Source organism: Chlamydotis macqueenii, chromosome 1 (assembly GCF_036417535.1).
Source record: "Chlamydotis macqueenii isolate bChlMac1 chromosome 1, bChlMac1.mat, whole genome shotgun sequence".
Taxonomy (NCBI): Eukaryota; Metazoa; Chordata; class Aves; order Otidiformes; family Otididae; genus Chlamydotis; species Chlamydotis macqueenii.
This window is the reverse complement of record NC_141556.1, coordinates 93,265,868-93,287,970: the sequence shown is the minus strand read 5'-3', so window position 1 is coordinate 93,287,970 and position 22,103 is coordinate 93,265,868. Positions and strand designations below refer to the sequence as shown.

At 40.6% G+C, this 22,103-nt stretch overlaps 2 protein-coding genes across 4 annotated transcripts; both read left to right on the top strand.

Annotated features, from left to right (window-relative positions):
* Nucleotides 1-689: 689 nt before the first annotated feature.
* TIPRL (TOR signaling pathway regulator) lies at nt 690-12,889 on the top strand. Its single transcript, XM_086761656.1, has 7 exons — nt 690-935; nt 3,882-4,061; nt 4,902-5,001; nt 6,756-6,887; nt 7,302-7,397; nt 8,164-8,226; nt 9,931-12,889. The coding sequence occupies exons 1-7, from the start codon at nt 835-837 to the stop codon at nt 10,078-10,080; spliced, it is 822 nt and encodes a 273-aa protein (XP_086617782.1). The 5' UTR covers nt 690-834; the 3' UTR covers nt 10,081-12,889.
* Nucleotides 12,890-13,693: 804 nt separating this feature from the next.
* Nucleotides 13,694-20,059, top strand: SFT2D2 (SFT2 domain containing 2). Of its 3 annotated transcripts, XM_086761629.1 has the most exons (8): nt 13,694-13,900; nt 14,604-14,690; nt 15,034-15,119; nt 16,209-16,290; nt 18,294-18,329; nt 18,446-18,504; nt 19,265-19,294; nt 19,916-20,059. In XM_086761629.1, the coding sequence occupies exons 1-8, from the start codon at nt 13,838-13,840 to the stop codon at nt 19,953-19,955; spliced, it is 483 nt and encodes a 160-aa protein (XP_086617755.1). In that variant the 5' UTR covers nt 13,694-13,837; the 3' UTR covers nt 19,956-20,059. The 3 variants fall into 3 exon arrangements, with proteins under 3 accessions (XP_086617755.1, XP_086617764.1, XP_086617772.1); XM_086761638.1 differs by lacking the exon at nt 18,294-18,329; XM_086761646.1 differs by lacking the exons at nt 19,265-19,294; nt 19,916-20,059 and adding an exon at nt 18,631-18,724.
* Nucleotides 20,060-22,103: the final 2,044 nt, after the last annotated feature.

Genomic DNA, 22,103 nt, shown 5'->3' with positions numbered 1-22,103 from the left:
TTTCGATGATGCCAAAAGGCACCATCAGTGCTGGAACAGTGAATTATGTGTCGTTCTCAAACGGTTCTACTGATGCTTTTCTACAGAATTAAGCTTACCGTGCTATCACTTTTATTTTTTTTTAAGATTATACTTGGATGGCATTCAATAAAATATCCAACCAATACAGGAAATTCCACATATATATCTAAACTAGTGCAAGGTGTCCGTATGTAGGAGCCGTGCTTGCTGAACCTCTGAGCACGGCCCCGGACAGCCAGGACCCCAGAGCCCCCCCATCCCCTCCGGCGGTTCTTGCCCTCCCACCCACCCACCCAGCCGCCTCGGCGCACAAACGTGCCCCCCGGGCAGCCCCGTGCCCGCCCCCCGCAGCAGAACCAGAGCCCCGCTGCCGCTCTCGGCCTGGGCTCGGCCAGGTGCCACCGGGGGACGCGGTGCCGGGCTGGGCACACGCAGGTTTTGCGCCGGCCGCTGCAGCCCGGTTCCCCAGGAACAGAGGCTCCGGTGAGCTCACTGCGGCGGCGCCGCCGCCGCCAGGCAGAGAACGCGGGAGGCAAGGCCGCTCCCCTCTGGCGGCGCAGACAGCCCAAAAGCTCGCCGCCGCCCCGCCACCACCTCCCGCCTTCCCGCTCCGCCGCACGTCACCTCCTGCGGCCGCACGCGCCCCTGGAAGCGGAAGTTCCTTAAGGCGGCGGTTCCGGCGGCGCCGTTGCTACCGTTAGGGGTGCAGAGTCTGCGGCGGAGAGGCGAGACGGGGTGGGGCGGGCTCCGCCGCCGCCCCTTCCGGGCCCTCTTGCCTTCTCCTCGGCGGGGCCTTCTTCCCTCGCTTCCGCCATGCACCCCGTTTTCCAGAGCAGCCGGCGCGATTTCACCTTCGGGCCGTGGAAGTTGAGCGCCGCCCGGACGCACATCATGAAATCGGCGCAGGCCGAGAGGTGGGGTGGAGCTGGGGCGGTGGGGTGCGGGGGGCGATGATACGGTACCTCCGCGGCTCGCTGCCCCTCCCCAGGACAGGCCGAGGTTGGGGCTTCACCCCCCCCCGATAGCGAGGAGGTTGGGGTAGTTCGTCGCCTTGCGCAAGAAATAGGTAACGTTCCCTGGGCAGGGGAGGGTCCCAGTAGTTCGGGGGTTTTTGTGCCCTCTCTTTTTGCGAGGCTAAGCTTGATTCCTTGGCTTGAGAAACTGGGATGATTTGGGTTGCAGGTGGCGTCCAGAATTTTGCATTTCATGATTGCTGATGGTTTTGGAGACCTGGATTTCTGTGAACTGCTAACGAGATACAGCCCCTTTTCCCGGGAAACCGGGCTGCAGGAGCCGGTGCGAAACGTGGATCTGCCCGGCCGGCTAATTAGAAGCCTGTTTTTCTTAATTTCTTTTTAATGGTGGTTAAGATTCTTTTAAATGTGGTCCACAGGCTGTCATAAGCTATTTTGTGCTAATGGCTATTTTAAGAGAGTGGATTTCATTAAAAATGTATTATTTGCTCTCTCTTCGTAGTAGTAATTTCCACTGCTGCCAAACTGTTGGGAGAAGATGTTCCTATGTCAGCATCAAGTGCTTACATCAGATTTGCTAATGTGGAACTGAACAGTTCAGCTGTGCAGTGCCATAGCAGACCTTGGTGGCAGCTGAATTTGGCAGATATTTCTTGGTTTCAGTTTCTGGATTACCTGCCTTGTTAGTCTTGTTAAATGTATCTTTATTCATGTTTCTTTTAACTTTTCTGAGGCTAATTTGTTTGATAAAGTCCCATGTCTTGAAATGTTGGTTTTTTTAATAGTAAACGATGTAAATGTTAAATTTTTAATGTAACAGCATTGTACTGATTTTTTAATAAAAAAACTGGATACCTGCCTTAAAACAGATGAAAACTATGTTCCTTCCTCTATTTTTATCCTATGTTCAATGTCTAACATAATCTTCTCAAACTGCTTCTGACGGCTGGTCCTTTAGTTTTTGCAGTTACAGATAAGAAAACTTGGATGCTGTGATTTAGTAAACTTTTTTTGTAATGAAGATTCAAGATCCAGCTAAGTTGTACCCGTGTCCTGCAGGGGAAGGAGGGCTTTTTTTAGAGTATCCCATTTTTATGGCATGCTTGTAAGGATGTGTTTTGTAGGTTGCTACCTCTTAAAAATGAAGATCTTTATTAAGATCAGGAGGACGTTAACTCTCTTCATTATCTGTAAACAGGAGAGTTGAACTGCCAGTCTAGAAGCCAAATTGCCTGCTGTACTCATCTTCTGATCTATTCTGTTTCTTTAACTGTAGCTATTTTAAAATAAATTCACCTCTGTAATTTTTAGAAATTACAGTTGTTTAGATGTTTTTGATGGACATGCAGTTTTTTCAGAACATGCTGAAAAAGGCTGAAAAGTAAAGTTGCAACACGAGCTTGAAAGAACACCTCTGAAAAGATTCTGCAGCCTAGGGAAGAGAAGTCCAAAATCAGCCATTTACCTGTAGGTCTTGGTACCTAGCACGAGATCCCCAAAACAATTCCTCCACTTCAAATCTGAAGAGCCAGGAACTATCCAGTTCCAGTGCTTTTAGTCAGTTTTCTTTTGTAATTTATTTCTCTTGGCATTTTGCCTTTTTTTTATTGCTTGGGGAACATTATTAGTAGCTGTAGGAGTTTTATTTCTGGCAAACGTATGTCACAAAAATCCCTTGTCAGCCTCTTTGTTGGAAAGGATTAAATGTGCTGTATCTAAAAACTCCCTTCTGTGCTGGAGTTGGTTTTTACAGGTCAAGGGGCCTGCGCTGATGAAGTGGAAAAAGTTCATAATGTTATTTTGCCTTCTCTGAGAAAGACATAGTATATTCTTGTCCACGTCTACAAAGTTGCTGTTTTTGTTTTGGTTTGGTTAGCATAATGTTCTTTTGTATGCAGAGTTACGGAAATAACCACTTGTGTTCAAGAGTGCCTCATTATCAATGTGAAAGTTGTGATTAGAACACTTCCACCCCCACTCCCCCTTTATGATTAGTGTATTTCCTAAAGTTTTCTCCTCTCCAGATGTCATGTATTTCTTTTTTATTTTGATAAGTAAAGTAGGTAGTGGTAGGGAGGAAAATAAGTATATGAAGCCCTTTGGTAAATAAGGTTACTGGCTATATAAAGTGATGTTATATGTGTGTGTATGTATTTATATGTAGTGTATGTATATATACTCATATGTATGAATAAATATAAAGATTGATGTAAAACAAAAAGTGACATAGGACGGTTTGAGATTTTCTGTAGGGATCATGCTTATTTGGTCCATGCAGTACTTTGTTCAGTTGGGTCTGTGGCTATGGTGTGGCTTTCATTCTTAAGGCTGCGCATACCAGTATGTATTCTCTACCAGTAGAGCACAGTAGTGTCTTCTGCACTGTTGTTTGGTTGTTTTTTTTCACATACTCTGCCGGTGTTGTTTTCAGCCCCTTTGTGTAGGCTTCTAAATTTGGAGGTATGGACCATTGCGTAGTGAATTTAAACTTGCTGACAACGAGTGCTTGTTCCTAAAACTTTTTGGGCACCTGCTAAAGTAGATTCATGGACCATCTAGAGGTTTGCTACAACAGATGGAAAGCTGCTACTTTGTGCTTATCTGATATTTTTTTTATTCCTCATGTATGAGACTTGTGTGTTAGCCTAATGGAGAGGCGAACATTTCAGGAATACTTTTATGCTGGAGAAGTCACTTTGGAGCAATTCCTTTGCAATTCGTGTCAAATTATTAAACTGGGAAAACAACAAAGTTTTGCAGAACTTATTGATGATGTTTCTTCTAAACTACTACAGTCTAAAGAATAGTTATTGCAAAACAAGGACTGCTTTCACTAAACTATAGCTGACTGATCTCTCTTCATGGGACTTTTATTTTTCTGTGCAGATTGGCTGATGAATTACACATGCCTTCCCTGCCAGAGATGATGTTTGGAGACAATATCCTAAGAATACAGCATGATCATGGTTTTGGGATTGAGTTCAATGCAACAGATGCTTTAAAATGTGTCAATAATTGTCAAGGTATGATCAAAGTGGCTTGTGCAGAGGAGTGGCAAGAGAGCAGGTACAGTATTTTATCACCACTGGGCAAGTACTCTTGTATTTTATGTGGAACTGTCACAAAGTAGTTACAAGAACAGACTGAACTCTTTAAGACCACGTTGTGTTCGCTTCCACTGTAGATAGAGCTTGTGATCGCAGAAGTCACTTCAATTTTCTTTGCCATGATCATCCTCTCTATTAAAATGGGTCAGTTGTATTTTTCAGTTGTGTCTTGGCTTTCATAAACTAAACTACAAGTTTAACATGGCTTAATGCTGTTTCTGTTTGTTCAAACTCATAGGGCCTCAAGCATTACAATACTGTATGGTGTGGTGTTTCAAAGTGCAAAATGTTGTTCAAAATCTTAGCCTCAGGAATATAGCAGAACAATTGCCATGCATATGAGCTAATTGTACTGCTTAGTATTTATGAAATCAGTTGCAGAGCACCTAGAAAAAAAAAACACAGAAAGAAATAAAAGCTGTCATGAAAACTAAGGCAAATAGCAGTGTTAATGATTGCTGTGTGTTGTCACCAGATTGCTTTCTGCCTATTTAAATAAAAATGATCTTGAAATACAAATTTTTCAACAAGATAGAACCAAAATCTTTACTTTGACTTATAGGACTGTGATTGTGTTAGAACAGGAATTCTGGTAATGGTTTAATAATTAATTATGGAAACAGATGTGGTGAAAGAAGCCATACTGTACAATTAAGTCTTGACATCTTCATCTCAGTACAGATGATGCTGCTGTTTTTCTTTTTGAAGAGTGTGGGAATCATCATACATAATCTTATGTGAGCTTGTAATTTTTAAAGAATTACTACAAAGCATGCCCTTTTCTCTTCCACTTCTTGAGGAGTGAGACTGAGCATACTAAGGAAGTTGTCAAGCCATATGATTGGACTTACACAACAGACTACAAAGGAACTTTGCTGGGAGACACTGCAAAATTAAAGGTAACCATTTTTCCTTGTTAAATGCTGATTGTGCTGTTATTGTTTCAGTCAAACAAAGCTTAGAAGCTGTCATTTACATTTCTGTAGGCTTCTGTAAAATCTTACATGCTTCATAGTTTCTAACTTCAAAACATAGTTTGGGCTTTCCATGTCTCTCAGCATGTTATCCTAATCAAAACATGGCTTGTTTTCAGAACTTAAGTTTTTGAAAGCATTTTAGGATTATACAAAAGGGTGCCATTATGTCTCTTAGTGAGGACTTACTCAAAGAGTAAAGCACATGAGAATCTTCAGTGCTTACTGGATGCCCCTCTGAAGCCCTGAGAATCATAGAATCATAGAACGGTTAGGGTTGGAAGGGACCTTCAAAGGTCATCTAGTCCAACCCCCCTGCAAGGAGCAGGGACATCCCCAACTAGATCAGGTTGCTCAGAGCCTCATCCAGCCTGGCCTTGAACGTTTCCAGGGATGGGGCTTCCACCACCTTTCTGGGCAACCTGTTCCAGTGTTCTATAACTCGCATTGTAAAAATTTTTTTCCTAATTTCCAATCTAAATCTACCCCCCACTATTTTAAAACCATTACCTCTCATCCTATTGCAACAGGCCCTACTAAACAGCCTCTCCCCATCTTTCTTGTAGGCCCCCTTGAGGTACTGGAAGACCGCTATCAGGTCTCCCCGGAGCCTCCTCCAGGCTGAACAGCCCCAACTCTCTCAGCCTGTCCTCATAAGAGAGGTGCTCCAGCCCTTTTATCATCTTTGTGGCCCTCCTCTGGACCTTCTCCAACTGGTCCATGTCCTTCTTGTGTTGGGGGCTCCAGAACTGGACACAGTACTCCAGGTGGGGTCTCACCAGGGCAGAGTAGAGGGGGAGAATCACCTCCCTCCACCTGCTGGCCACGCTCCTCTTGATGCAGCCCAGGATAAGCATCTTGCGCACAGCAGAACTGTCAATTGTGTAATTCTGTAGTACCTTTACTCTTTGTTGCTTGCCAGTTTCTGTAAGCAGATATGTAGATCTCGCTACTCTCAATGGCTTTATGTTTTTCTGCAACAGTAACTCCTCATATCTAAACTGACAGGCCCTCCCTTGTCTTTATTTACTTTAAAAGAAGATTGAAGTTCCCAACTTCTCTTTACTGTATGCAGATCACTTGCATACACTTGATAATCTATATTAATTCACTAGGATTGGATTAGTTACAGATCACTTGAGTTATTCTGGAATTAAAAGTGCAGCATAGAAATATACAATGTCTTTAAACAGCGGAAGCATATCAGTGTATATGTAGACCATGAGATGGAAAACATACAGGTACTTGATTTCCACAGAAGGGCTTTATTAGAATCCTGTGCAGGGTTTGTAGTTGGCTAGAGATACTAAGTGGATGGAATACTACTTATAACCCAGAACTTCTAATTTGTATGTTAAACATGAGGTATCTTCAAATGTTTTCAAATACAGAAAGTGAACAGAACTGTTTGCAGCTGAAACCCTACTGAGCCTGTAGCCAGAGGGCACTTTATTCAGAATTTTCCACTCCTGGTTTTTGCTTTGATCAATGTTTCCTCTTGGAAGCTTTGTTTTTAATTTTAACTTTTTATTTTAGAATTTTGGGATGCTTTATGCTTAGTGCCCTAAAAGCTTTTTCCTTTATAAAACTAGCAATTGCAGGATTTAAAAAACCAGGACAGACTTAATATAGTTTGGCAACAAATTAATATGCTGACTGTTCTTAATCTTTTTCTTCAGGTTGTTCCTACAACAGAGCACATAAACACAGAGAAATTGAAAGCCAGGGAACAAATTATGTTTTTTGAAGAAGTACTTCTGTTTGAAGATGAACTTCATGATCATGGAGTATCAAGTTTGAGTGTAAAAATAGTGAGTACTAAGAGGTGCATACAAGACGCTTGTTGTTACATTAGACTCAGTTGTCTAATGTATGCAAAATGCAGTCACTTTTTGTATGTTGTTCCTTCTGGAATTTAGAGTTTAAAATGCAGAGTTCCTTATCCTCGCTCTTAGACATATAGTCTTACTGAAAAGTATGTTGTCTTGAAATCTTTCTGTCTCTTGCTTCAGGGAGCAATCTTTTCCCTCTTCTGCATCTTGCCGAATAATCTTTTGAGACGCTGTCTGCCCTGCTTTCCAATGATAGCTGTAGGCTATCAAGAGCCCAAATTCTGACTTTTGACTGGAGGCTCCTCATACTATCTTTTGTTGTGAATATCTGATGTAGATACGTGCATGCTTAAAGTAAAACTTTGTAATATGCTCAATCTTTTATTTTTGCAGAGAGTCATGCCTTCTAGCTTTTTTGTGCTGTTGAGGTTTTTCTTGCGAGTTGATGGGGTACTTATCAGGATGAATGATACAAGGCTTCATCATGAGGTAAACCCTTATTCGCTGTCATAAATATCTTAGAGATGCTCCCTTGCCATTTAACTTTCAGAGAAGACCTGCTGATATTCCTGTAATGTAATACTGATATTTGGGGGCATAGAAGATACCTGAACTGAGCTTTCAAGTGTATTTTGTTATTATGGTGGTGCTGAAGTAGCAAGCAAGTGCTGGATGCCACAGGGCTAGGTATTGTTTGGGCAGAGTAGGCAAGCCTTATGTGAAGTAATCATTTGCCAATATATTTGGCAGACGCATATTAGAGAGGAAGTACAAGAGGGAAAATAGGCAACAGTAAATGATATTGTGATATTGTTCTTATCTTCATCTCCAAGTAAATGTTTTTTGGCTTGTCTGATAAATGACTGCAAGTTTTAACTTGCAAATCACTTTCCATACTACATTGAGTTCTAGTGTCTCATAAATAATACAGAACGTAACAGTTGTGGTTTGCTTATTCTATCTAGCTCTTTTTGTACTGATGTAAGAGTCCTAGCTGAGAAAAGATAAACAGGCATATTCAGTCCTAGATTTTTGGGGTTTGCTTGCATGCAGAAAGGTGACTCTTGGGAAAGAGAACATTGCTAAACATCTTTCTGTCTTCATGAATTTGAATGTACATTTTTGCTCGCAGGTAAAAATCCGTGGTCAACCAAATTCAAATGCTTACTAAATTCAATGTATTTAAAATGCTTGTTTTGCACTGAGACTAGATGATAATTTTATAACTAATTTTTGCCATTTTTTCTCTCATTAGGCTGATAAGGCCTACATGTTGCGAGAATATACATCCAGGGAAAGCAAAATATCAAGTTTAAAGGTATTGAATATTAAAATATTTTTTGTCTGCTTTTTAAAATTATTTAACGGTCAGCATAGAAAATACTGTGTCTGTAAGTCATTCTTTGTTAAGTTTGGAATCTATACAGAGGAAAAACCTTTCTGCTTATGCAACATTTATTTCGTTGATTTCAGGGCAGATTTGCATTTTTAAATACTCAGATCCATTGATCACATTACAAGATATGGGATTGGGTTACTTTTTCTATTTTGAGTTAACAAGATTTTTTAAATTATTATTTTATTTTTTCATAGAACTGTTCAGCCACAAAGTCAGGTAGCCCACGTCCCGTGATGCTAAATTTCAGGGCTGGTTGTATGCTTGCAAGTAGTATTAGGGGTTAAGATCTGTTTGGTAATAGACTCATTCAGTTTTTCTGAAATAAGTGTAGTGGCCCACTTTAAAACTCTAGTAATGGCTCAGAATAATTTGTGGCACATTTGGAGTTGCAGCTGTTGATTTTTATTCTTGACCCAACACCTGATCTTGGGTAGACTTGTTACTTTCCTTCTCCCTTGTTTTCCCTTCGCCTGTAAAAAGTGACTAATGTATTATTAACCTTCTGAGGGAATATTTTTGCAAAATTATTTTCTTTTTGGGGAAAGGGACACTGTATTGATAACTTCGTAAGGATATATCATCCCTATAAACAGGATTAAATCCAGTCATGAGCTTTTTGGTAGTTTCATGGTTTTTGAAATATAAATCAGTGATCTAGATTTCACTTCACCTCATGTTTAAAAATTATCATCTATGCTCTTAAATAATTTTTATTGCCTGTTGTTATAGAGAATAAATGCATGTGGCTTTTCAGTTCTCTAGATCAGCTTGCATAGGTTAAGTGAAAAAGATTCCTGCTTCACTTAGGTTTGAAATAATTGAAACAGCAGTGTGATTCCTTGCATGTTAGGGGTAGCCAAAATACAGGTTGCATTTGAGTAGCTCTGGATACACTTCTTAAATAATGTTGTTAGAAAGTTTGAAGGTGGTTTGCTCAGTATAGATTTTTTTTTTATTATTTTTTTTTTCATCAAGTATCTTCTATGTGGTAAGGTTAAGTTGTCTACAGGAATCTCTAGAGAAAGATATTGATGAACTTAATGAAACCACCTAATTTCTTCAAATATGAAATTAAAGTCCAATGAGTTTTAGTATTTCATATAAATGTCTGTGGTGGACTTCATAAAACTAAGATACATGTTGAGGTATCTCAATTATCGATAACTGATTTAGTTATCAATATCAATTATCAATAGCTAAATCTGAGGAACTCCAGTGAATATATTGCGATGACTAAAAGACGTTAAGCATGGGATCCCTTGTAACCATCCTGGTCTCATCTAGAACTAGACCCTCAAAGAGACTATTTGTTATATTTAAATGACAAATATATATATATTTTTAAAGTCTTGTAGTGAATGAATGTCTTACTTTCTTCTGCTCTTACAATATGCTGCTTAAAAACATTACATACCTTTCCTTGGCCTATTGGTTCACACAAGGAGTAAAAGACTGTATGTACATTTGAAGTTATAAGGTGAATTTTAATAATTATACCAGACTTCAGGTGTTTAATTCCAGTAAATTATAGTAATTGTCCATAAAAATTCGCATTTGGAGTATGTTTCCCCCCCCCGCCCCTCCTTTCATTCACTCGTTTCCTGTAAAATTTTTGCTTCTTAGCACGTTTCACCTTCCCTGTTCACGGAACCTAACGAGATCTCTCAGTATCTACCCATAACGGAAACAATCCGTGAAAAACTAGAATTCCCAGAGAAGCTGGAGCTGAAACCAGAAGCATCACTGGAAACCACGTGTGTTAAGTCTAAATAAATGTGACTTTATATGGACTTGAAGTAGACTGGAGATAATGTGATTGTGTAACCGTTGCCACGGCGGGCAGTTTCACTACTAGTGGAATAAAGAATTTGGCTAATTTTTCTGTAGCCCTGAGAGAAAACATTTCAAGCAGGTTTTGCTAATGGTGTTTTTTGTTTGTTTGTTTTTAAACCTGTATCTAGAGTTAATAATGGACTGGTGGTGAGTTAATAGTCTTCTATGGCATTGGAGGGAAACTCTCACAATTAAGAGTCTGGGTTCTCTTTAGTTACTGAGTTAGGCAGGAGTATTGTCTGGACGACAAACACTTCTATGAAGATTTTGTTAATGCTGCTTCAGATACTCAGACTCTACTGGAGTTGTAAAATTGTCATTACTTTATTTTTATTGAGAGATCATCCACAGTAAAAAAAAAAAAATTCCCTCTGCATTTATTTTGAGCTGTCAGTCCTAAACCACACATTTTGCTTGACTTCCCCTACTGTGAGCTGATAACCAACTAAGTTACTTTTTGGACTCTCTGATCCAGAATCTTAACTTAAGAATATTCATTTCATCGGAGGATAGGTTTAAGGGGAAAAAAAATTGAATTTGTTTGACACTACATAAAGGTAAAATTACCTTATTTTTGAGACATTAATTTCAGAGCAGGAGAAAAGATGGAGGTTGAGAGAGACGCACCCTGGTAAGTCTCTTCACAAATACTAGTTTAATCTGCAATAATTAAACAATACTAATTTAATGGGAGTCTGTATACTGATACAGTCACAGACTGTATTGACCTTCTATTGGGCATATTGGATGGTGCCCGTGTATGATGGTTACACTGCCCTGACAGTCTAGCTGCTAAATCGCAGAGTGGCTCATGGCTGGGGAAGAGAGAGGTGGTTAGTCTCTAATCCGTAAAGGATGCTGGTGTTTGCAGTTTGAGAAACCACATCCTGTGTAGCCTTAAAAGGATGCTAACGTATTCCAGATACATAATTCAGGTTTATTTTTAAAATTCTGGTATTAAAGTTCTGATATTAAAAGAAGTGTGATCACATGTGTAGTCATGGTTTTAACGCAACACTTTGTAGATTAAACTTTAAATATTTGTATTGCTTTTGGAAATACTAAATTATGTTTATGGTTTGACCTAAGAATGGGGGAGCTAAACAGACTTGTCTGCGTTTACTGCTCACACTCAGTGAAGCGCAAGAAGCAAATGACTAGTGAAAAGCAGACCTTGTGGTTTAAGGTGATGGCAGATAAGAATGTGAACACATTCTGGTATCTTGGAGTTTTTTGTTTAAAAATCTTCATATTCTACACTGCATGGCTTAATCGAAACAACCCACCCCAAAACCTGGTATTTAATCAGGTCTTTTGAGAAATGGTTTTCTTAATAAAAACAAACAACACATTTTGTTTCACTTTTGAGGCAACTTGGTCTAGCAAATTGATCATAAGGTTGAAAGGCAGGAAGTAACTGCAGTTTTTTCCTGTGTCACTGATTTACTCTAACCACAGAGAAGTGACTTCTCTGTACCTCAGTTCCCTGTATATAAAAATGAGAGTTAATACATGCCTACGTCACTGAAGGTTTGTGAGGATTATTTTGTAAGACGTTACTAATTTGAATTTTTTTTTTTTCCTGAATACACCTTCAGCCTCTGGAATCCTTTGGAAAGGATTACTGCAAAAAAAAAAAAAATCTTATGATCTGTAGGATAAAATGAGTGAAGAGAACTGAAATTAAACAGTCTCTGACAGAAATTATCAGCCAGACATGATCTGAGTGAGTGAATTTCTGGTCATGTTGAAATAGCAGTGAAGTCCTCTATATTCCCCATTAGAGTCCTGAATTCTGTTGACTTTCTTTTAAATCTTCCTGTCCTTGTTTCCTAAAGATTTTAATGTCAGGATGAAGAAGGGGCTGCAAGTGAATGCAGCATGGAAGTGATCAAAATTCGTTTTGTGACAAAAGATTATTTAGGTCCACTCCAGTGATAAAGGGATACAGGGAGAGAGTGAAAAGGATGGGAACAACAAACAGGGGTGAAGAGATGCTTCGCTGGTGGAAGTAAATCATGGCACTTCTTTTACTCTGAGCACATATTATTTTACATGCCTTAAAGGCTTATAAAAAACCACATTTTAAAGCTGGTAGTGACTGAGAGGAGAGCTGATGTAGTGCTAGCATGAAGAAAACTGTATCTGTATTCATTGATTAAAATTGTGAGTTGGGTTTGGTCAGTGATGCTAACATTAAGCTCCGTTGGGCTGAAGTATAGTGGGGGGGAACCCACAGAAGTCACTTAGCATTGGAAAGGGTGCTCTGCATGTTTAGCTTATACTGTGTATTTATCTTGTCCATCATACATATTAATTTGTGATCTGTTGATACAGTTGTCTTGAATTGACTTGAATCTTGAATATATGGATATGTGATACCCATCTGTTTTGGGTGCTTTGCATTTAAGTGGAACACACATGTTGGGGAAATCATAACAACATGCTTAGGAAGTTACTACAAAGTAAAGCTTGGAGCACTTTGTGACTCTCTCACAGCACACGGATTATCAAGAGGCAGCAGTATAAACTGGTGTACCGCAAGCTCTCTGGTACAAGTTTTCCACAGAAAAGTACCACTTTGGATACGTGATTTTAGGGAGAGGGAGGGAGGTGATTCTCCAGCTCTTTTGTGGCGAGTTTAACAGGTGGCAGTTTATATTCCTTCTTGTATGTTGCTAAATAAAATGTACCAAATGTTTTACAGTTCTGTTTTTATCTGAGCAAAATAAACTGAAATAACTACTCACGATGGTGAATTTTGCGTGCTAGTAAGATGTTGTATCCATGTGCCTTTGCCTGTCATCAGACCACTTTGGCTAGTTATGAAAGTAAGATGAGACTTTCTCAGAACAGGGGAAGAGCTGGAGTAGCGGGAGCAAAGTGAAATTTATATTACTATTTCTGTAAGCTGTAAAGAAGTGGCTTCAGAAGTGGTGGGAGGAGATAGGGTACAACTAGAGAAGTAAAACTGGCCGACAACGTCGGCTCTCTATTTTCTGAAGTCTGGAAAACACTAGGACAGTTTAGATGTCAGCTATCTGAACTGGATAGAGTAAGGGAAGAGTAAGATGGGCCTGACTTAGGGAAAGTGGGAGTGTTTGCTGTCTCTTGGAAAACTCAAAACAAGTCAAGCCTATCAATGACTACGAAGATAACGAACCTTGGAATCAGCGCTAGGCTGATCTCTCTTAATCTCACCGATTTTGAAGGTTTGTAATGCTGAAGTTTGCGCACTTGCTCCAGAAGAGCTGTCACATCACTGGAATCTCCGAGGGCGGAGCACAGAAGTAGCTCCCCCATTTCCAAGACCTGTCTCCCCTCAGCGCCTCTCACCCGAGCCCCGTGGGGGCTGTGGCTCCTAGCCGTGAGCCTCACGGCACGGCGCTCGCCGGGCCACCCCCTCACCGAGCCCCGCTGCCCCAGGGACACTCACCGGCACTTCGCCCCTCGTAAAGTCCGGGCGGCGGCTGCTTTCTTTCCCCTCACCACCGGATGCCGTTCCGCCTACCCCCCTCCCCCGGCGGAGGACTACATCCCCCGGCAGCCTCCGCGCCGTCGCCGCCCGCCTTCATCTACCTGCCGAACACAGGTAGCCCGCGGTGGCGCGGTGCACGCCGGAGCTGGTAGTCCCTGAGGAGGGGTAGGGCGGTGCGGCTGTCTGTGGGGCAGAGCTGCTCGGGCCCAGGCGGGCGGCATGGACAAGCTGAAGCGGGTGCTGAGTGGCCGCGACGCGGAAGAGCCCAGCGGCCTGGCCGAGGTAAAGCTCCGCTCCCCCGGCACCTGCTTCTCTTCCGGGGGCCTGGGCGGCGGTTGGCGGGAGCTCAGAGGCGGGGGCAGCGAGGGAGGCTCCGGGCCCCCCCTCGGCGCCGGTCGGCCGTCGGTAGCACCGGGCTGCGCCGCCTCAGCCGGTCGCTGGGCCTCCGGCTGCCCGGGGCGGAGCCGGCCAAGGGCTGCTGGGGACGGCGGACGGTCTGGAGCCGGTCTCTGGAGCTTTCACTTGCGCCTAAAATCCCCCGTGCTCTGCTCTGCGGCCCGGCTTCTGGTTTTGGTGACAGAGGGTCTCGGTCTCCCGAGTGAAACTGAGCCGAGCCGGCCAGGCCACGGGAAATTTTCTTTTTTTTTTTTCTTTCCCCTGAAAGTAAAGCCGGGGAAAGGGAACGTGCTCGTGCACTTGCTTGGTGTGGGCAAGGAACAAAACCAGCCAAACCTCCGCCCCCCCACGCCTCCCAGTTCGTTTGGAGCGCTGGCGGAACAGGGAAAGTGAAACCGCTGCCGGTAGCGCCGGCGAGCGTGGCGGGGGTGGGCCGTCCCGCGTGGGCTCCCTCCCTCGGCTTCTGCTGGCTGCTGAAGAAGGTGCCTCGAAACGAGGGGCTCCGTCTGAGCTGGGGCACTGTTCAGTGTCCTAGAGGAAGTTTACCTCCTTCGATAACTTGCACTCTTATTTTTCTCCTCGTTCCTAGGTTATTGATGCGACTTCCTTAGGTTGGGGCACCAGGGTGAAAGGCTTCATTGCTTGTTTTGCAATAGGATGCCTGTGCTCGCTCTTGGTAAGAACTTTTTGCCAGATCCACCTGATGTTTGAGTTTCAGGAGCCCAAATAATCACAGCCTTGCTGTATGCTCTTGCTTGATTTCTTTTCTTTTCTTTTTTTTCTTTTTTTTTTTTTTTTTTTAGTCTCTAGGAAGACATCTGACTCGCATCCAGTTAGATGCAATGCACTAACTCTTAACAAGAATGCCAATAAATGCAATTTACTTCTTTGTGTGTGTCATTCTGCAATTTGGGCTCAAGTTTTCCTAAGACTGCTTTTGTGTTGTGACGTTTCTTTTGCAATTTAAAAAATGATACTAATTTTTTTTCCCTCCTCTGTCCCTAAATGTTCCTTTTTAGGGTAGTTGTCTGCTATGGATACCAAAAAAAGGGCTGATGCTCTTTGCAGTGTTTTATACACTGGGGAATATTGCATCTATTGGAAGGTAACGATCTTTTTATATTAGTTCCCTAATAAAGATTATAAACTAAAGCAAAATGATGGGTGAAGGTGCATACGTGGTAGAAACTCTTGTATTTGCATGAGAAGATTTGCTTATGTAGCTCACTCTCTTGTTGCTGGGTTTTAAAGAACAGCATTTTCCCAGTAGTGCCCTGAAATGGTAAAGAAAAATTTTATGTTGTTTACTGTTATTAGCGATGCATTTAAGGTAAAAGTGAATCACCAGTAAAGAAGAAGAATAAAACTTGTGCTTTGAGCATTGAAAATTTTTTATTCTGTTAGTTTCCCCCCCCTCAATATAAGAAATAATTCTTTTCCATTTTGCATTCGGTGATGTTCTGTGGTTTTGGTGAATATATTTGAGGCAGTCTGTCTGTCAGGGTAGGCCTATTTGATAAGGTTTCATGGTCATGGAGGCTCCTGAAGCATAGCCCCACTGACTTTGTGACAGACACAGCCTTCAGTGACTGAGGAAACTTAACAAGGAGTTAGAAAGCACAAGGAATGGAATTGGAAATAATATAGTAATGAGGCAGAAATACCACCTCGGATACAACATTCACCTTGTATAATTCATGGAGTATCAATCACCAGGGCTCTAAATGAGGGCTGCGGATCTGGTAAGGGATCAGAGAATGGATCCAGGCCTGAAAACAGCCCTTTATTTAGAGGAATTGAGCTGGATTACGTGGCAATCCATGCAGAGCCTCTGTGGCTGGTGTTTTTGAAAAGCAGGTTAAAAAAGCATCTGTGAAGAATGATCTAATTGAAGCTGACCTTGACCTATGCTTCTAGCTTGATAGTTCTGCTCTGCTTATGTTAATTGTAACTGAACAAGTGTGAATAAAACCATAGAACAAATGCTTTGCACAAAGAAAAGCAGGAATGAATTTTGTCTCATTGTGTATCCTATTTCTTTTGTTATGCAGCACTGATTACCATAACAACATAGTGTATCGATGCTCCACATGACAGCAGAAAATTTAACAAAATAACCCCCCTTCATAAGAATCTTACCTAGTTTTACTTTGGCCTTTCTGCCTCTGTGTTCATTGTGTTTTGTTTTTCCCAGCACTCTCTTTCTTATGGGACCAATGAAACAATTGAAAAGGATGTTTGAGCCTACACGTTTGATTGCTACTATTGTTATGCTAGTAAGTATCGAAGGAATCAGTTTTAACTCATGCTAAACAATTTCCACTGTAAAGTCCTTTCATATACATTGATCTAACTACTTGTTTGTGGGTGAGTTGGTTTTTGTTTTGTTTTGTTTTGTTTTTTTTCTTAAAACATCAAACATCCTGCATACCTGCTCTAGTGGTAAGGTATGTGTAGCACCAGAAAACCACCTTCCTATTACGAAACACTGAGCTGAAGCCAGGTTGTTATGCGAAATATGCATTGAAAGTCTATGGCTGGCATGTGTGAACCATGAACACCCTTTTTTAGGGTGCTTGAGGTCACAACATCATAATTTCATGTTGCTTGAAAAATGGAAAAGTAATTTCCAAAAAGTTGCACTATGGAAGTTGGTAGACATTCTAATTTTTGTATTTTTGTCTCTTTATATTCTATCTGATTTGTTTAAAGAGCTGTGTAGGTATTTTTACCTTGATAAAATCATAATTTCCTGACAAAGTGACTGAGGAATCTCTATGCCTTGATCATCTTGCATGAAAAAAATAGAAATCATCCCAGTTGGCTGATAGCTTCAGGTTTTGAAACTCATATCACACAATGAAATCGCAAATTAAATACTGAAGTTAGCCCTTGGAATTATTTTTATCTTCAGAAGATGAGAATTGTGGCTGAGTGTGTATGTGAAAATTGCTGCTAAATTTCAGACTCTTGTTTAAAGTGCATGTGCTTTTTTGTCTCTTTAACTTTCCTATTTTCTGTTGGAGAGTCTAATCTGGAAGGTGGTTTAACTTGCAGGAAACTGGCCTCCAGTTTTCACTATGAATGTTTTCAGAGTGTTTGCTTGGCATCAGCGCTTCCTGTTTTCTCTTTAAACATCCAGAGAGGCTGCAGGCAACTGATAGAGGTTGAGAAACTTGACTGTGTGTGCTCATAGATCAGCAGCAGGCAAGGAGCCTACTGTGTGATGTGTTTGTTTTGTATGCATTTAGGATGCCTGGAATGTTGTTAACTGGAATAAAGCCAGTTGTTAGATGTATGATGTAGTATTTAGACCAATATACAAACCACCACCTTAAAACTAATGGAAGAACTACATTTAATGTCATTAATCATGGTTGAGGTTGGCAATGTATGGTTACTGCCCTGAATATGCAGTACTAAATCTCTCTCTTTTTTTTTTTTTTTTTTTTTAATTCAAGCAGAAAAATGCACCTTATCTCTAGTAGCACAATGGTACATATGTATCAAAAGGCTGTTAGATGTTGATGAAGGAAGATCAAGTATCAGCATCTGTCATAGCTAGATAAGCTGTCATGTCTTAAATTGAAAATGAAAATTTGAACTAAAAGGAGAGTCCTGTTAAAACTGAGAGTTAAAGCAGAAAATAATCCAGAATGGCCTACTACCCCCCAAGATTTTAACTATAGTAAAGACATGGTGCAAGTCTGAAAAAAGAAAAAGTGCCAGTTTGAATGGCTGTACTAGACTTTATATTAAACAGGAGAGCTAGTAAGCAATAGCTGAAAGTTCTTGAAAGTGTATTGTAGTTTTAATTTGTAAGAATTAAGTAATGACATAATTTCAACACCATGGTAACTTTTGAGAATCAACAGGAAATTTAGCATGTCCACAAGCAGGAAGACTAGAGTTGTAACTGAAAAGTCTTACTTGTACAAAACAAAGTGTAGTGCATACTCGTGATACCAAGAAGTGTGTGGGATGAAGTAGGAACCCACTGATGCTGCAGAAGAGCTGTAGAAACCTTATCTTTTTCCTTTGTAGCCATAAAACTATTTTCTGGAGATATCAGGCTGGTATTTCCTCATTGTTTTAATTCACTTCAGAAATGTGATAGCGAGAGCATTTTAAATAAGGGAAGCTCTTGTGCAGGATTGGAAAAACTATAAAATGATGTAATCTGTTTCTGTCTCTGTGAAGGAACCCATTATGGATTTATAATATGTATAAAAACTGGAGTTGTTCCTACGCTTAATATAAATTGTTTGTTTTCTTCTAGTTGTGTCTTATACTAACACTGTGTTCTGCTTTCTGGGTGAGTACTCGAGTCCTATATGTATATATAACTGGAGTGTATTGTAAAAATAAGATGCTTACATTGTTGTCTCATTGTGTGCTATGTTCCCCCCGGCCCCTTCTCTCTTCCTCCAGTGGCATAAGCAAGGACTTGCACTCCTTTTCTGCATCTTACAGTTCTTTGCCTTGGCATGGTAAGCAATTTCCTCCCTACACGCTCCATTTTCTATTCTATCTAACATCAGTAGCTGAATTATGAGTGGATTTTGACCTTGCATGAGTTGAAGAGAAGGAGAACTTTTACCTCATCATTCCCCTAGATGTAAGACAATGCATCAAGGAGAAGCTGACTTATTCCCGCTTTTTGGTCTCTCCCACCACATCAGAGGCTTTGGAGACAGAGCTCAAAGCTCCATTTCTCAGGGAAATTCCTTTAAACATGTTTAATTTCTGTGAGCTTGAATTAAAAATTTTGTTTTCTATTTAAAATGAATTTGTTGGCTACTGTCTGGTATTCGTCTTTCACACTTCCCTGAATTTGTCTTGTTAAAAGACCCAGATATGCCAATCAAATTAAGCATCAGTGTTCTTTAAGTTAATGTGTGCTCTGTGAAACATCCCAGAAGTAGTACAGAAATGGATATGAACATCTAGCCAGCCCTCAAGTCTAATCTTACCTGCCTGTAGATGTTGGAGCATGAAGAATATTGGGTGCAGGAGAATTGTGTTTAAAATGCTTCTACAGTATGCCCCCTGATCTTGCCGTAGCGTTTCACAACGTGACTGGGCTAAGGTGACTTCCAAGGATACTCATTCCTGTTGCTGACATACCCAAAACTTCATTTCGGTCGTGTATCTTGTAGCTACTGTTTAGAGCATCAGAGGGGTGGTTCTTCTAGTTTGTGACTAATAAAATGTGACATGAAGAGTAACTCTAAAAATCTTTCTTCTTAGGTACAGCATTTCCTTCATACCATTTGCAAGGTAAACTTCCCCACTCCCTTACCTTTTGTCATCCTGAGGTTTAATGATATAGAAAAGCAGTTTATAGAAGCATTGTAATGTATGACTTCAGCATGGTGGTGTTTTAGGGGGAGGAAATACACATAGTTAAACCTGAAAATGAAACTAAGCATCTTTTCTAGTGGGAGAACACAAATGTAACAAAATGATAGGACTTTCTGTAAAAATACCTAAGTGTGCTGACCACACACTAAACTTAAGACTTGCCTTTGGAATGCTTAAATATTGGTCCAGAATGCTACTAGACAAATGTATTCTGTGTACCTTTTTTCCCGTTCTCCCCCATGAGCACTATTCTGTGTTTAAGCACACAGTTCTCTGCCCCACTCTTCCTCAATCCACTGCCTCCATACAGGCTTACAGGTGTCATTTCCACTGCAGCTGGGTGGGTGGAGGGTGAGCGGACCCACTTGTTTCTAATGCGTTCATGTAGTCATACAAATTGGGTGAGGGCAATTAATATATGGTCAACTGATCTTTAAAATCCACGGTGTCAGTGTGATAGCAGCATGGAACGAGTCTCATCAAGCAGCATAACTGAGGTGACTTTTTTTTTTTAATTTTTCTTTCTCCTGCCTGTAGGGATGCTGTGAAGAAGTGCGTGTCTGTCTGTCTGTCCTAACAGGAAGACTGGATGCTTCACAAAGTTCTAAGAAGTGTAGTAGAACTGTGTTAAGATCACTGTGTATGTATTTTTCTACTTCTGTCTTAAACATGTGCCTTTCACCTTGTTGTTAAGGCTACTTGTGTTAAATCCAGTGTATGCAATTGCTTGGTTTTGTAAGCAATGGTGTCTGTAGGACAAGGTGCTCCTGATCAAATGAAGTTCAGTCTGGCAGAAGAACTGGGTAGAGATCCAGAACTTGTTATGGTAATTATTATGTAAAATGGTGTATTTGTTTGGTTTTGCAAAATTAACAAAGTAATACATGAAGTCTATAAAATGGGGACCTCGACTCTGTAGAACTATGCCAGTCTGGAGAATTTCTTTTTCAAGAACTGATTTCTTACTGAGAACTTGGGGTTTTTTGGAACAGCCTTATGTCACTGACTTATTGCACTGTTTACCTTGGATAGATATTCTTTCTTTTCCTGCCTCTCTTGCAAAATTCTAGGCTTATGAGACTTCTGAAAGATTTAATTCTAAATGATAAGACTTTTGGAGTAAGCCTGAAATGTTTGTATCTTTAATGAAGTATTTAATTTTCAGTTTAAACTGATGATGTTTCTTTAAGATATGTGAAAGGGACGTTTTCATCTGGAAAAACTTTTTCCTGTAGAAAAAGCACTTGCAAAATAAGGTTAATAGAATTTTTCAGCTGCCAGGAGCCTGAGTTCTTTGCCTTGCCTACAGCTAATGGCAATATATACAAGGTAGAAAACTGAAATTTTTCACATAAAGTGAGGTGCTTCTCTTCTCCCTCAGCAGTAGCATAGGAGCAGTGTGAAGCTGAGGGCTTGACGGGTAAGCAAAGAGAGAATTTATGTACGTCCTTTCTCAAAGGACAAACTCTGCTAAGGTGGAAGTGGGCTATCTTTTAAGCAGTCTGAGGTGGGGAGAAGATTTCTTCTTCTGAACTTGTAAATAAGTTAAAACTTCAACATTTATTTTTTTTGTAGGTGGGCTCAGTTTTGTTTCTCCTAAAGCTCTTGCGTACACTAGTGAACAACTTCTGCTTTGAGGAGAAAGTACAAATTTCTGTTGCCTGTCTTGGCAAAGAAAGTGTGTAACAATCTAGCTGCCAGCTCCAAACAAATGCTAAACAGTCAGTATCCAAATTCCAAGGTCTCTCTACATTCTTTTTATCTTCTGAGCTATGTATAATCATTTACTCCCAAACCATTGCAGCGGTCAATGTAATATCTGAGCACAGATTCCCACTTCTGCTGTGTGAGATACTGTTTAACTGCTTTCACCTTTCCTCTTACCAAACTGTCTTGCTGGAGTCGGTGTCTATGAAGATTATAATCCAGTGGACTTCAATATGAACTGAAGCCTCTCTTCCTGCATCTACCAAGAGTTTAGTGGTTTAACAGCATCATGTTGGCATGGCAAGTGTATCCCTGACTTGTACCACAAAGATTTTAATGTAGGAAAAACCTAGATCTACCTGGTAATAAAGTATAAGCCCACAGTGAAGCCAAATAATTCTATGGCTTCCAGAAAGTTACTAGAAACTGAGTTAATTAAAAATCTTAAACTTAAGTGTCCTTCTGATAGTTTATATAGCACTGTACCATACTGCTGTCAGGATCCTCTAAAGAAAAAAAAATTCCCATTTGAGGATGTATGAAAGGGCAAGTTTTAACAGCCTTTCTCTGGATTCCAGTTGCCTAGAGTTACTGTTACAAAGCCATTTGAATGGAAAATGCCACCATGAAAACATGGCATTGATGTTGGTATGAATCAATTATATGCTATGTCCTGGTGCTTTTTTTCCCCCTAGGATTTGGAAGTTAGCGTTGAAATGACTAAGTTGACTATTACTTTTCTTGAAAGGAAGAAGTTAAGCACCCAAGAGAGACTGGGAATTAAAGAATACTGGTAGTTCTTTTCCCTGAGTGATGTAAGACAAGTATCTAAACTGATGTGTATCTTTTTTTAAATCAGGGAGGAGGTTCAAAACCTAATTTACATGTGTCAAAGGACCTGTGTTAGTCTTGTATTAGGACTTTGATAAAGTTTACAGAATCCGTTTGTATTTCAATTGCTCTTATACAACTCTAATGCCTTTTACATTCCAATATTTCTTTAGTTTTAACATCTCTG

Coding starts and splice junctions, on each gene's coding strand:
- SFT2D2 (XM_086761629.1), top strand. CDS start 13,838: ATGGACAAGCTGAAGCGGGTGCTGAGTGGCCGCGACGCGGAAGAGCCC. Junction 18,330..18,445: donor CACTGTGTTCTGCTTTCTGG/GTGAGTACTCGA, acceptor CTCTTCCTCCAG/TGGCATAAGCAAGGACTTGC. Junction 19,295..19,915: donor TCCTTCATACCATTTGCAAG/GTAAACTTCCCC, acceptor TCCTGCCTGTAG/GGATGCTGTGAAGAAGTGCG.
- TIPRL (XM_086761656.1), top strand. CDS start 835: ATGCACCCCGTTTTCCAGAGCAGCCGGCGCGATTTCACCTTCGGGCCG. Junction 5,002..6,755: donor GAGACACTGCAAAATTAAAG/GTAACCATTTTT, acceptor CTTTTTCTTCAG/GTTGTTCCTACAACAGAGCA. Junction 8,227..9,930: donor GCAAAATATCAAGTTTAAAG/GTATTGAATATT, acceptor TTTGCTTCTTAG/CACGTTTCACCTTCCCTGTT.